Source organism: Bufo gargarizans, chromosome 6 (assembly GCF_014858855.1).
Source record: "Bufo gargarizans isolate SCDJY-AF-19 chromosome 6, ASM1485885v1, whole genome shotgun sequence".
Lineage (NCBI taxonomy): Eukaryota > Metazoa > Chordata > Amphibia > Anura > Bufonidae > Bufo > Bufo gargarizans.
In genome coordinates this window covers 327513502-327525976 of record NC_058085.1, presented here as the reverse complement: position 1 = coordinate 327525976, position 12475 = coordinate 327513502, and the positions used below count along the sequence as shown (strand labels likewise).

General features: G+C 43.2%; 1 protein-coding gene across 2 annotated transcripts in view; it reads right to left on the bottom strand.

Moving 5' to 3' along the window:
• Nucleotides 1–4062: 4062 nt before the first annotated feature.
• The window catches only part of SLF2 (SMC5-SMC6 complex localization factor 2), a 46523-nt gene continuing 38110 nt past the window's right edge, over nt 4063–12475 (bottom strand). For both annotated transcript variants that reach the window (XM_044298169.1, XM_044298170.1), the window contains exons 12-19: nt 11483–11659; nt 11306–11403; nt 11082–11169; nt 8745–8855; nt 8469–8546; nt 8282–8368; nt 6877–6945; nt 4063–6332 (exon numbers count right to left, since the gene is read on the bottom strand). In XM_044298169.1, coding sequence (XP_044154104.1) covers nt 6225–6332; nt 6877–6945; nt 8282–8368; nt 8469–8546; nt 8745–8855; nt 11082–11169; nt 11306–11403; nt 11483–11659 — 816 coding nt within the window. In that variant the 3' untranslated portion in view covers nt 4063–6224. The remainder of the gene's footprint in view (nt 6333–6876; nt 6946–8281; nt 8369–8468; nt 8547–8744; nt 8856–11081; nt 11170–11305; nt 11404–11482; nt 11660–12475) is intronic.

Here is a 12475-nt window from a genome sequence, read left to right as displayed (position 1 = left end):
AAGAACGTCAGGAGATGGCCCAGATCAGCAGCAGCAGAGAAGCAGTGAACAGCAGTGAGCAGCAGAGAGCGCCCACAGAAGCCGAGCGATGTACACAGGAGGTTAGAGTCCCCCACCGTGTCCCAGCTTCCTGTCAGGAGTGAGGAAGCGCGGGAAACCTCAGCAGAAAGCGCGGGGAACAAGCTCCGCCCCCTCCAGCGCTTGAAATGTCTCCTGTGAAGGAGAACGTAGCTCCGCCCCCAAAATGACGCACGGAAGCCCCGCCCCCTGCCGGGACCGCTAAGCCCCGCCCCCCGTTCTCGGCGGGAAGGGGGAGAGAGAGAAGAGAAAAATGGAGTCAGCCCCGATGAGGGGGAGGGGGGGGGAGAAAGATAGCAGCGTGGGGGGGAAAAGCGTGGGGGTGCTGAGGATGCTGCTGTGCTGCATTGTCCTGCAGATGAGCGCTCAGAATGAGCGACCACGGGTGCCCCCCTTACCCAGAGGGGTAGATGCTGCAGATAGGGACGGGGTATGGGCTGGAATAGCCATCTCACCGTGCGACGTCTTCACCCTCAGTCCTTTCCAGCAGGGTCGCCCCTTCAGCCACTGGCACCGCAGTGGCAGGAAGCTGGAAGAGGGGCTTGGCGTGCGGGCGACCCCCTAGCTGGCGGGATGTAGGGGAGCCATTGCTGCCCAGATCCTCCTATTGCTTCTGTGGGGGAGGCAGCAGTGCAGATAAGTTGGCACTGGCGCAGCTCAACCCCGGGAGAGCAGAGAGGTCAAATGCGTCTCTGGTATCCCTAGAAAAAAATAAAATAACAAAATTAGAAGAAAAAGTAAAAATAACAAGGAGAAAACAGCCCTGCAGTAGCAGGGAGTGTCTTGCCTCCTTGGACACTAAGCTAAAACTGGTAGCCTCTATCTCCAGGCTGAGGGTATAGCTGATGGAGGAGGGGCTTAACAGTTTTACTTAGTGTCACGCCTCCTAGGGAGCTGAGCTATACCCAAGGTCTGTGTCCCCCAAGGAAAATGGGCGAGAAAAATATACTTGTTAGGGTACTTGCAGAAGAGGATTGCGGCATTAATTTACATTGAAGCGTATCAGTGTCAGATCCGGCAATCAGGACGCAAACTGATAGTATTTGTCAGACGGATCAGTCTGACACATGCATTGCAATACTGGATCAGTCTCTCCGGTGTCATCCGGAATTATATATTTTTTTTTACTTTTTCAAAAGCCGGATCCGTTTTGCTAGAACACTTAATGCCGGATCCGGCACTAATACGCTTCAATGTAAATTAATGCCGGATGCACGATTCCGGCAAGTGTTCAGTATTTTTGGCCGGAGATAAAACGGCAGCATGCTGCGGTATTATCTCCGTCCAAAAAATGTAAAAGGGACTCAAATGAAGACATCCTGATGCATCCTGAACGGAACGCTCTCCATTCAGAATGCATTAGGATTAAACCGGTATTGAGCTCCTGTGACAGAACTCAATACCAGAAAACAAAAACGCTAGTGTGAAAGTACCGTTAGAAGGTTTTTCCATAGATCTTCCCATGTCAGCTTGTTATGCATACAAAATACTGGCACGATTGCATTTCTATAACTAAAAGAATATACAGAAAAGATATATTAGAAAAAAATTGAATGAGATCATACGTTGCAGGTAAGATAACTCGTCTCTTAGCTACTTGGTTAGCAATGAGACAGACCTGGTCCTCCCCAATGTATTGCTGTACATGATATACCCTAAGCATCAGAGGGTTTTGCTAGCAGACATCATGAGCTGTAATTGGATGAGAACACTGTAAGCCAATTTGGGATTCACATCTGGTTTTGGCTTAAATAAAAAAATCCACAATTATACTGTGTGAACTAGGCCTTGCAATAGCAGGGATGACTAGAATGCCAATAGTTCGGGTCATTAGATCCATGATTGGGCCAGGATTGAGCTACAAAAATAAGAGGCACAAAAATACACCCATATTACACTTCTGTTAAACCAAAGCTGATTGGTGCCAAACAGAAACAAAACTGGATCCTAAAGCAATGGAAAGGTCATACACCAATCTGCTGCAGGAATGTATAACTGGAGGGTTTTCTACAGCAAGTGCATTGTTTTCTGCAAGCCCTGTTCAAGTGAACGGAACCTTTGCATAAATCGGTGCATTAATCTACTGTGTGTGAATATGCTCTACCCTGAGGTCATGATCACACTGGAAATTTCTAATGAATTCAGTGGTGTATTCTGTACCAAAATCAGCTTGGGACAGTTAAGTCATTTTAGAGTAGAGGCCCATGTATGAAAGGTCACCTTGTGGGTGGGCCATGGTCCTGCTGCTATTCCTTTCTTCTTCCCGTCTTGACACGGCAGGAAATGGCTGTGAATGCTGCTCCGCCAATTACTGGCTGCAATGATGATCTGTCTCAATAGCATTCCCAGCCTCTTCCTGCCATGTCGGGACAAAAGCCGCGAGTGAATGGCAATTGGGGATGTCAGCACTGTTGCAATGGAAGTGGTGGGGTAATCAGTGAGGTTTTCTTTTTTTAACCATTTGCTGCCCTGGGAAACTCTTATTGGACAGGACTAACCCTTTGAGGTTATATTACAATAGATATATGCTGTATATCCTCACCTGCATACAAGTGGTTTTCATTTGTAAAGGACAAAAGCAAATACAAAAGGACGTGCTTCAATTTTAGTTTTATAAATAACCAACATAAAAATGAGGTATAATTAAAGTGCAACTTTAACAAAAAAAATTTCCAGATACATAAAAAAACAAAAACACAAAGTTGAAATAGCATATTAACAAACGTGTGCGAAAGTTTAAATTGCAAGCTTATTGAGGTTGTGCATTTTTAGGTTTTGACCCTGAAGAGAAGGAGTCCCTACGACAGACCCATTGAAAGTGGACTTGTATGGTGACAGGCCTGTTTTTTCACTTGTATGTATTGTATCGTCTATTGGAACTTTGCCTTGTGTAGTTTCCTTGTTGTTCCTCCTGGAAATGTATTAATACATTGACAGGTGGAAGCTTCTAGTCTCCTAGGGCACAAAACAACCTTCTGCACTACAGCTGTTGTGAAACTACATCCCCCAGCATGCTCCTTTCAGAGATAAGTGTGCATGATGGGAGATGTAGTTTCACAACACCTAGAGTGCCAGAGGCTGGTGATCCCTGCCCTAGGGCGTGCTCCTAAAAATGTCTGATGCTGCCAACTTGGTGTTGGCATTGTGTGTGGGTCCACACCCTGATGACAAGTGGAATGGTAACAAGCTGTCAATTTATTCATCACAATTAGGGTTCATGCACACGACCGTATGTATTTTGTGGTCCGCAAAAAACACGGATGACATCCGTGTACATGCCGTATTTTGTGGAACGGAACAGCGGGCCCTTCATAGAACAGTACTATCCTTGTCCGTAATGCAGACAATAATAGAACACGTTCTATTTTTTTCCAGAACGGAAACAGAATGCACACGGAGTAACTTTCATTTTTTTTTGGCGGACAAATTGAAGTGACTGGTTCCGCATACGGTCCCCAAAAAAAGAAAACTGGAATAGACACAAAGAAAATACGTTCGTGTGCATGAGCCCTTAAACCTGGAATGACAATCTGCAGAAAAACTGCTCCAGAAGTGTTTTTGTATGGGGAATACATGTTTTTACTAAAACAGACATGTCAGAAGAGTCCCTAAAGTTCAAAACAGCAAGGCTGAAAACACTACCTGGCTCAGCGGAGTGTGTTACATGATCTCTCAGTGCTGGGCGTTGTCTGACTCTAAAGTAGTAATGTTCTAGCAATCTAATGGAGAGCTGAACATAATAAATGTCAGGTTTTACTGAACCTTTTCCCACAAATCTATACATCAATCTGCTCAGCTCCTCCTGCTCTATAACATGCTGCCCACAGACAGTATCTACAACATGAAAGGTTACTTTTAAAAAGGTTAACTTCTAGTCACGTCCTTTCTTGAATGAAAGTGTGTCTCGTGCTCAGGCACTTCATCGGCTTAAAACACTATGAAAATGACAGCAATGGACATGGGTCTTATTTTTGCATCCACAGGCTGCCATCTCTGTTGTGCTGAGCCTAACAAAGAGCTTGGTCTGAGCATGAAACACATTGGTTGAAAGCACAGTGTAAAAAAAGTGCTTTAAGAACTGCTTCTCAAGACTATGTTGTGGACGCAACAGCAGTAAATGACCCAGCCGTCCAGTACATCGGTGACTAATGTTGTGGTAGATGCAGAAGCTGACATTACACAAGTGGTTGTGAGCTGGGCCTCCTCGTACAGCACACTATGCAGTGTTCTATCCAATCTTTTCATGTCAAAGCTGATCCTGACTATGAAGCACTATCTTTGTTTTTCTGCTTTGCAGGTGAGAATGTGTTCAAAGAAAATAATTGCATCATAGACCGTATCACAGCAACCTTCTCAGCCAATGCTAGATGCCCTGTGAACGCCACAGAACTAGGAAGTCCTTTATTTCTCAAATATCATACCAATGACCATATTGTATAGGTCAGTCATAGTGACAGGTTAATAGCAAACTCCCTAAAACCAGACATTTGGATGACAGATAAAACAGGAACTCTCATCCAGTCTGAAGCTGGCCATGCGATATAACGCTCATTTGATTTACAGCTATCTCTTCTGTTCCTCACATGCATACTGTAGGTAATAAATGAGAAGAACAAAAGCATTGAGTGCGTTAAAATTGTCGTTGCCCAATCCTCATCTCCCTTTGACAAATCTGCTGTCGTCAGAATCGGGGGGCCCCATACACGTTAGATGTTCAACTGGACCCATTGAAATTGTCGGATTTGGCAGAAATAGCTCTAATGTGTATGGCCAGCTTTATCCAACATGGCTAATATCTACAGTATATCACTGTATAAATGAAAGCTCTCCCGCTAAAATTAGGACACTCCGATGGGTACCAACTCTGTTAATGTTCATATCTATGCTGCTGACTTTTGGAGAAGATACCAGAGATTGGGTGTGAGAATATAAGTGTGCGGATATCTTGTCAGCTATAAATGAAAAGCCACTTTTGTACAGTCAAAGAACAACATTTCACAACATTTTTCTTACAAAATATATAACAAAACAAAAATATACAGTTCTGCCTACAGTATAGGCTGTAATATTTAAAGTGCAAGTCAATGCCCCTAGTACGGAAGGGGTTGCGTCGTCTCAAACATTGGCAGCATATCACCACCAATGTCTGACCCGCACCTATCTCTAGAACAGAGCCCACAATGTGAAGGAGAGAGGACTGCACATGTACGGCCACCCTCCATCACTTTCAATGGGTCTGTCGAAAAATAGCACTGGCTCTGCTATTCCAGTCAGTCCCATAGAAGTGAATGGAGCTGTGGGCGAGCTTGTGCGGTGTGCTTTTAATTAATTTCTATGGGACTTCCGAAAACAGCAGACCGCACCGAGCGGCTATTTTCGGCACTCCTATAGAAATGAATGGAGGGTGGCCACACAAGCGCAGTCCGCTCTCCTTCACTTTGCAGGCTCCGTTTTTAGAGATTGCTGTCAGATACTGGTGGCATATCCTAGATGACACAACCGCTTTCATCTTCTATTTGTTCTGTCGCAACTTTAACTAATATTGGGAAGTGTTCAGTAATATTACACTTTTAACCCATGCTATAACATTATCACAAAATGTCGTTATTTTACTTACATTCTTCAGTGAATCACATATTTACCATTATGTGGAATCTTAAAGGGGTCTATAATATTGATAACTTATCCTCAGGTTAGGTCATCAATATATGATTGGTAGGAGTCCATGCGTACGCTCCTTCCTGGTCTTCACACAGTCTCGTCTCTGTAGCGGTGGCGTAGTGTAACTACAGGCACCCGTTCCATTCCCTTAAATGGAGCAGGTACTTGTATTACACCGCACTTCAGAGGCGAAGTACGGTGTAATAAAGAGGAAGCGGTGCTCACATGGAGCGCCGCCTCTTCAAACAGCTGATCGGCGGGGGTGCCGAGTGTTGGAAGCCCACCAATCAAATATTGATGACCTATCCCGACAACAGGTCAGCAATATTATGGGCAGTATTAGAACCCCTTTAACCTGAACAAGCTTTGAACTTTATCCAATAGTACTGAACAGTTTTTTCTAAGAAACAGCAGAAAATGGCATATTTTGTATATTTTCTATACAGAAAAGCAGACTGTAAAAATTGTTTGGGAGAGGGTGGACACTAATTGTCATCATAAGGAAAGTCCTGAAGAGCACAGTCAGCATTTTCTTGTGAGCTTTGGGGGCTTGAGCTATCACCCACAGGCTCCCAGTAATCACGAAGCTTTCCCTGAATTAAAAAATAAAAGCGGAAACAATGATAAGTACAGTGACCTATACTGGAAATTAAAGTGAGAACTTGCACAAGCACTGACTTAATGATGTTCATTTACTAAGATACACCTCTACCTCAATATATAAACCACATACTGTAAAGATATTACTACTGCTTGTAACAGGGGATCCCTAACAAGACAAGAACAACTAAAGGGGTTGTCCATTCCTTTAAAAGTGACGGCCTAGCCTCAGGACAGGGGGTCTGCCACCCTCCACACCTGCTAACCAGCAGTAGCTCTGGTGGAGGAACTACAAAGCTCTGTGCACTGGATGGAGCTGGTTACTGCTGCGCTGACCCCACTGAAGTTACTGGGAGCAGGGCTGCAGTAACCAGCTCCGTCCACTACGCAACAGACGGAGATGTGTAATTCCAGCACAGGAACTACTGCAGAATGGCTGATCAGAGCCAGATGGCCTATCCTGAAGATTAGCCATCACTTAAAGGGTTAATCATCTGTCAGGTGGTGGGACAGTAATATGAAAAATGGCTAGTTTACCTGATTTGGCTGAGAATAAAGCAGCAGCTCCTGCCATCTACCATGTATTCTGGCAACTAAATCCTTCACCTACAAGTAAATGAATAAATAAGTACTGACATTGTTTTGAGGAACACAAAGAAAAACAAAAAACCCACACACTATATGTAAATGAACACTAAACATGAAAAATGCTCAATAAGATAAAGTATCCCAGCACTTCTTCCCTTTTACACCACTGTGTAGTCATGAATGCAGGACAGTAGGTCACTATGATGCAGGGAGTTCACATCAGAAGGAGCAGAAACGCGGCCGTCACACGCAGAAATGTGAAAGCAGTCATAAATCTCCCCTTTTTATTGGTCCTTATTTTGTATACTATTTCAATTAACCCCTTAGTGACCAGCAATATACCTTTTTTACAGCGGTCACTAAGGAGCCTTAGGCTGGCCTGCCGCATTTTCATGGCAGCATAGTTTAAGCGCTGCATGGGTCTCCTGTGCAGCAGAGGGCAGGGGCTCAGCTCTCACATGAACCACACTCCTGCTCTAACAGCCAGGGGCAGCAAAACCACCAATTTGGGCTGCTTAATCCCTTACACGCTGCAGGCAATGGCGCCCGCAGCATGTAAGGCGCAGGGTGCTGATGTCATTGCAGGCCTCCAGCATTTCCCAATAGGCTGCAATAGGCCGAATAGGTCTCCCTATGGCGCAGCCTGCTGGTCAATGTCAGCATAGCACTGACATTAAAATGCAGCACTACAGGAATAATGCATTGTATTTTAGAAGTGATAAAAAAAAATATAATATGTATCGCCCGTTATAGTCCCCTTATGGGACTATTAAATGGTTAAGAGTTAATAAAAGTTAATCAGTAAGTTATGTGTACCCCAAAATGGCACCAAACTTGTCCGGCAAAAATCAAGCCCTCATAGATTGAAAAACTAAAAAAGTTAGAGCTCAAAGCGACAAGATAATAGAAGTCTATGGGTTGCATAACGAATCCGTCCCGTTTCAGTTATGCAGGGGAGTCCTCTTCTGATCCCGAGTCCTCTCCTGCATAATGGAAACGGGACAGATCCGTTATGCAGGCCATAGACTTCTATTATGACGAAAAGCCTCTAAAGTTATGTCCGTTATGCATTCAGTCATAGAATTGCGTTCTGGTCCGTGGTAACGGAATCCATAACGCAATTCTGCGCTTCTTTTGGTGGTAAAAGCAAACAAAATTTCTTAACATGAAATGTGCTCATCTAATTATTTCATGTATACTTCTGTCATTGCTAGCTTTAGTGTTTTTGAAATCACTTCCATATGAAACATGCAAGTTCCTGAATGTCTACAGGCATAAAACATTACAACCCTAATTCTACAAAGACAATTAATGTTAATTCAGATTGTAAACAGTATGGATGGAAGCACTGTACCTTTGTTCGGTAGAAATATCTTGCATCCTCCCGGATATCGCTTTTTATGTACTTCTCCAGTTCAATGCATAGTTTTTGCAGATATTTCTGCACAGAAATTTTTTTTTTTTTAACAAAAAAGTATGACCTACACATCAATAATTATTATCATGAACATCATGAGCTACACATGCAGTATTTTACTTACTCTCTGTTTGGAAGGTGGCATATCTGAGCTACTGGCATCATTTACAAGATGCAAAAGGCTGAAAGTCAGATAGTATGCCTGGAAAAAAAGAACATTTAATAATAAAAAACAAAAAACCTCCAAACTCTCAAGTCACTTTTTTTCAGTACAAGGACTGTACTAAATAAGAGCCTAAAAATTGTGAAAAGTAAAAAAAAAAATATATATAAAACATTTGGCAAAAGCCAAGTGCACTGTTAAGTAAGATGATACTTTTGATCTTCACAGTCTATTTACCTCTTGATCCAAATCAAGCGTAGTCTTGGACTCATTTTCAGGAAGTTTTTGCATTTTCTTCACCAACGAAGACGGCCTCATTTGAGACATCAAACGACTTAAAAGGAGCATCTTGTAAGTAAACAAATTGTACAGTAGGTTAAATGAGAACTGGAATGGAGTTTCAACTAAGCTGGCCAAACATATGAGAGAATTAATGTCTGAAATAAGTCATCTGTGGGACTGTTTACGAGCAAACCCACTAGAACCACAGCAGTGTAAACTGGCAAGTCAGGGAGTCTGTTTAGAAGAGGGGGGGGGGGAACCACACACACACTGGCCCCCGATTTACTAATCATGTAGAACAGGCATCCTCAAACTGCGGCCCTCCAGCTGTTGCAAAACTACAACTCCCAGCATGCCCGCACAGCCTACAGGTATCGGCCTACAGCAGGGAATTGTGGGAGTTGGTTTTACAACAGCTGGAGGGACGCAGTTTGAGGATGCCTGATGTAGAAGGTGTAAGCTTAGACTGGCGGTCTAGACCTGCACCAGATTTATCACAGGGGCTCAGGCTGGATGATAAATGCAGTAAAGCAAGTCAGAAAAGTGTAGAAACCTGAGCTGCTTCAAATTGCACTTTTTTTTAGACAGGTTTTATGTGCAAATACATTTGTAAATTTGGGCCACTGGGCCTGAGGAAAATGGCAAATAACTGGCTGACTTCAGTGCTTAACACATTTCGTCAACCGTGGCTAAAATGGTCTGCAAAAGTGCATTTGTATTAAAGGGAACCTGTCACCGGGATTTTGGGTATAGAGCTGAGGACATGGGTTGCTAGATTACTGCTAGCACATCTGCAATACCCAGTCCCCATAGCTCTGTGTGCTTTTGTTGTGCATAAAAACTGATTTGATACATATGCAAATTAACCTGAGATGAGTCAGAGCTTGAAAATATGACTCTTCTCTGGTCACACAAGTAAGATATGACTCTTATGGTAATTTGCATATGTATCAAATCTGTTTTTTTTACACAATAAAAGCACACAGAGCTATGGGGACTGGATATTCCGGATGTGCTAGCGGCCATCTAGCAGCCCATGTCCTCAGCTCTATACACAAAATCCCGGTGACAGGTTCCCTTTAAAGAGGACCTTTCAACGGTTCTGAGATTACAATATTAATACCTGGCACTGTAGGGCATGTTTAGGAGATGGGATATCGCTCCATTGCGGCGCTGTGCCCCCGTTCTCTTTTAACGCCCTGTATGCTAATCATACAGCTGTCCAATCACAGTGGACTGCGTCACAGCTATTGAAAAAGAAAGCCCAATGGAGCAGTGTATCTTTAGAAAAAAAAAATTGCAATATCACATCTCCTAAACAGTGTAAAGTCCTCTTTAAATTTTCAAGTGATGGCCTATTAAAGTGTACAGAGCAGCTTAAGATCCATGCTGCATTACAGGCAGTGTTCCCATGGGTTTTGTCACATCAGCAAATGGCATTTATCATGTAGAGAAAGTTAATACAAGGCACTTAATAAGGTCTTGTGATTGTCCATATTGTCTCCTTTGCTGGCTGGATTCGTATCGCATTATACATTACTCCTATCCAGGGGTTATGACCATCCTGCAATCCAGCAGTGGTGGTCGTGCTTGCACACTATATCCCAGCCGCGAGAGAAGCCAGTGCCTTTTACTATAGTGTGCAAGCATGACCACCGCTGCTGGAAACGAGCAATGTATAATGTGATAGAAAAGTTAATCAAGCCAGCAAAGGAAGCAATATGGACAAACAATACATTAGTAAGTGCATTAACTGTCTACAAGATAAATGCCATTTGCTGAAGCAAGACAACACCTTAAAGTCAACAAAAAGATCCAAACTAGAGCAAAATCCATATACAACCATATGCTTTGCACTGTAAATTGCTGGGGATTTTCAGTGCAGGATTTTCAGTGCAGAATCTGCACTGAAAGTCCACTGCAAATAAGCAGTGTGTAAATTCACCATTCGTCCCAGTTCACACTTCAGTGATTTAGGCAGTGTTTTTCATCAGCGATTGTGCGCCAAAACTAGGTGCTGGTCAAAAACATAGAATAGGTGCAAATCTTTCCATTATACCTCATCTATGTGTAGGATCCAGTTCTGGTTTTGGCTCACGATCACTGATGGAAATCACTGGAGTGTAAACTAGTCCTTAGGCTCCCTGTTCACTCTGCAGCTAATCCGTGTTCTGTTGAGTTTTGTAGTTCTTTGGTAGGAAGAATACTGTGGTCTACATGGAATAACTGGCAGAAGATTGTAGATGCCCTAACACTGTGGGCCAAGACAAAAACAGAAGTGTGGAAAGTTACCTGAGAATCATAGTCTAGTGGAACACCTGTGCAGTTCCCTTCCAGAATATTACACAAGTAAATTAGGCTGAGGTGTTTTCGTAACTGTCTATAAAAGGAAGGGGAGGGAGAAAAGAAAAAACTGAAGATAACGCTGAATCAGCAATAAATTATACTACAACTCAATGTAATACTAAGATAACATACATATCAGCTGCAGGTGGTATACCGGGTACTGACATTACCTTCCACGATTCTCTGTAGTCGGAATGAGCTGCAACAGTTTGATGCAGTTATGATGGTGACTGGAAAGTTCACTTATTGCGTAAAACATTTCTGGCATCTTATAAAAAAGAAAATATATATGTTTAAAATAATAGAATTTGCACGATTCAAACATCTCATCTTTCAGCTTAACTTACCACTTTGTCCCAGGACTTAATATTTTGAAGCAGGGCTTCAATAAGGCAGTGCAAGTCCATTGTGGGAAAGTCCTTTAAGTCCTTTTCTAAGTGCAGTTTTAAGAGCAAAACTATAAGTGCAAGGATTTCCAGGTCACAGAAGCTCTCTCTGCAGATTGCCGAGCAAAACCCTAAAAACTGGAAAAGCACAGACATTAGATACATTTCCACTTGTCCCTTCTAGCATTTCGCTAGAGTTTGTGGAGATATTCCACTTATTTATTTCTCTGTTTAAACTGGGTTTTTTTTAAGAGCTGTATGATCAAACAAAAAAAGAATCTGGAAACTTGTATTACCGCTACATTCACTGTTGGAAGAGTTTTTTTTATATGCCAAAACAAGCAGACAGATATGGACGTAGGAGTAATAGTTTTTTCCGCATACAAACATTTTATCAATTAAGGGAGCAGCAGCTTTGACCAGCTCGACTTTGCTAGGCAGGGGCTGGGGCGAGCTGGGTGAACACACCTTTCATTAAAAGCAGAACTGAGAAAATGCACTTTTATTCCACCAGGCGACGCTCCCTGAAATACCACAAAGGTGGTCCTCTCACTAAGAAATGCTCTCTGCAGCGAGTGGCTTCACAACCCTTCCCCTCTGCTGAGCAATCTCCCAGTTGGATTCGGTCTCGGAGAGAGGGGAACTCGCTGCAGAGAGCACAGTGAAGGATCACCTTCGGGGGACTTCCAGGAGAGCACCTGCAGGAACAAAAGTTCTTTTTCTAAATCCATCTGATAATAAAACAACCATTAAAAGGGGTTGTCCAAGTTATATTTATTGATGAATCTATCCTCAGGATAGGTCACCAATATCAGATCGGCAGGGGTCCTACACCCCCGCCGATCAGCTGTTTGAAGAGGAGGCGCACGCCATGCCAGCGCTGCCTCCTCTTCACAGTTTACCTTCTAGCCGTTGCATCTGCGGTGAGCAGGTGTTATTACACCCAAGCCGTCC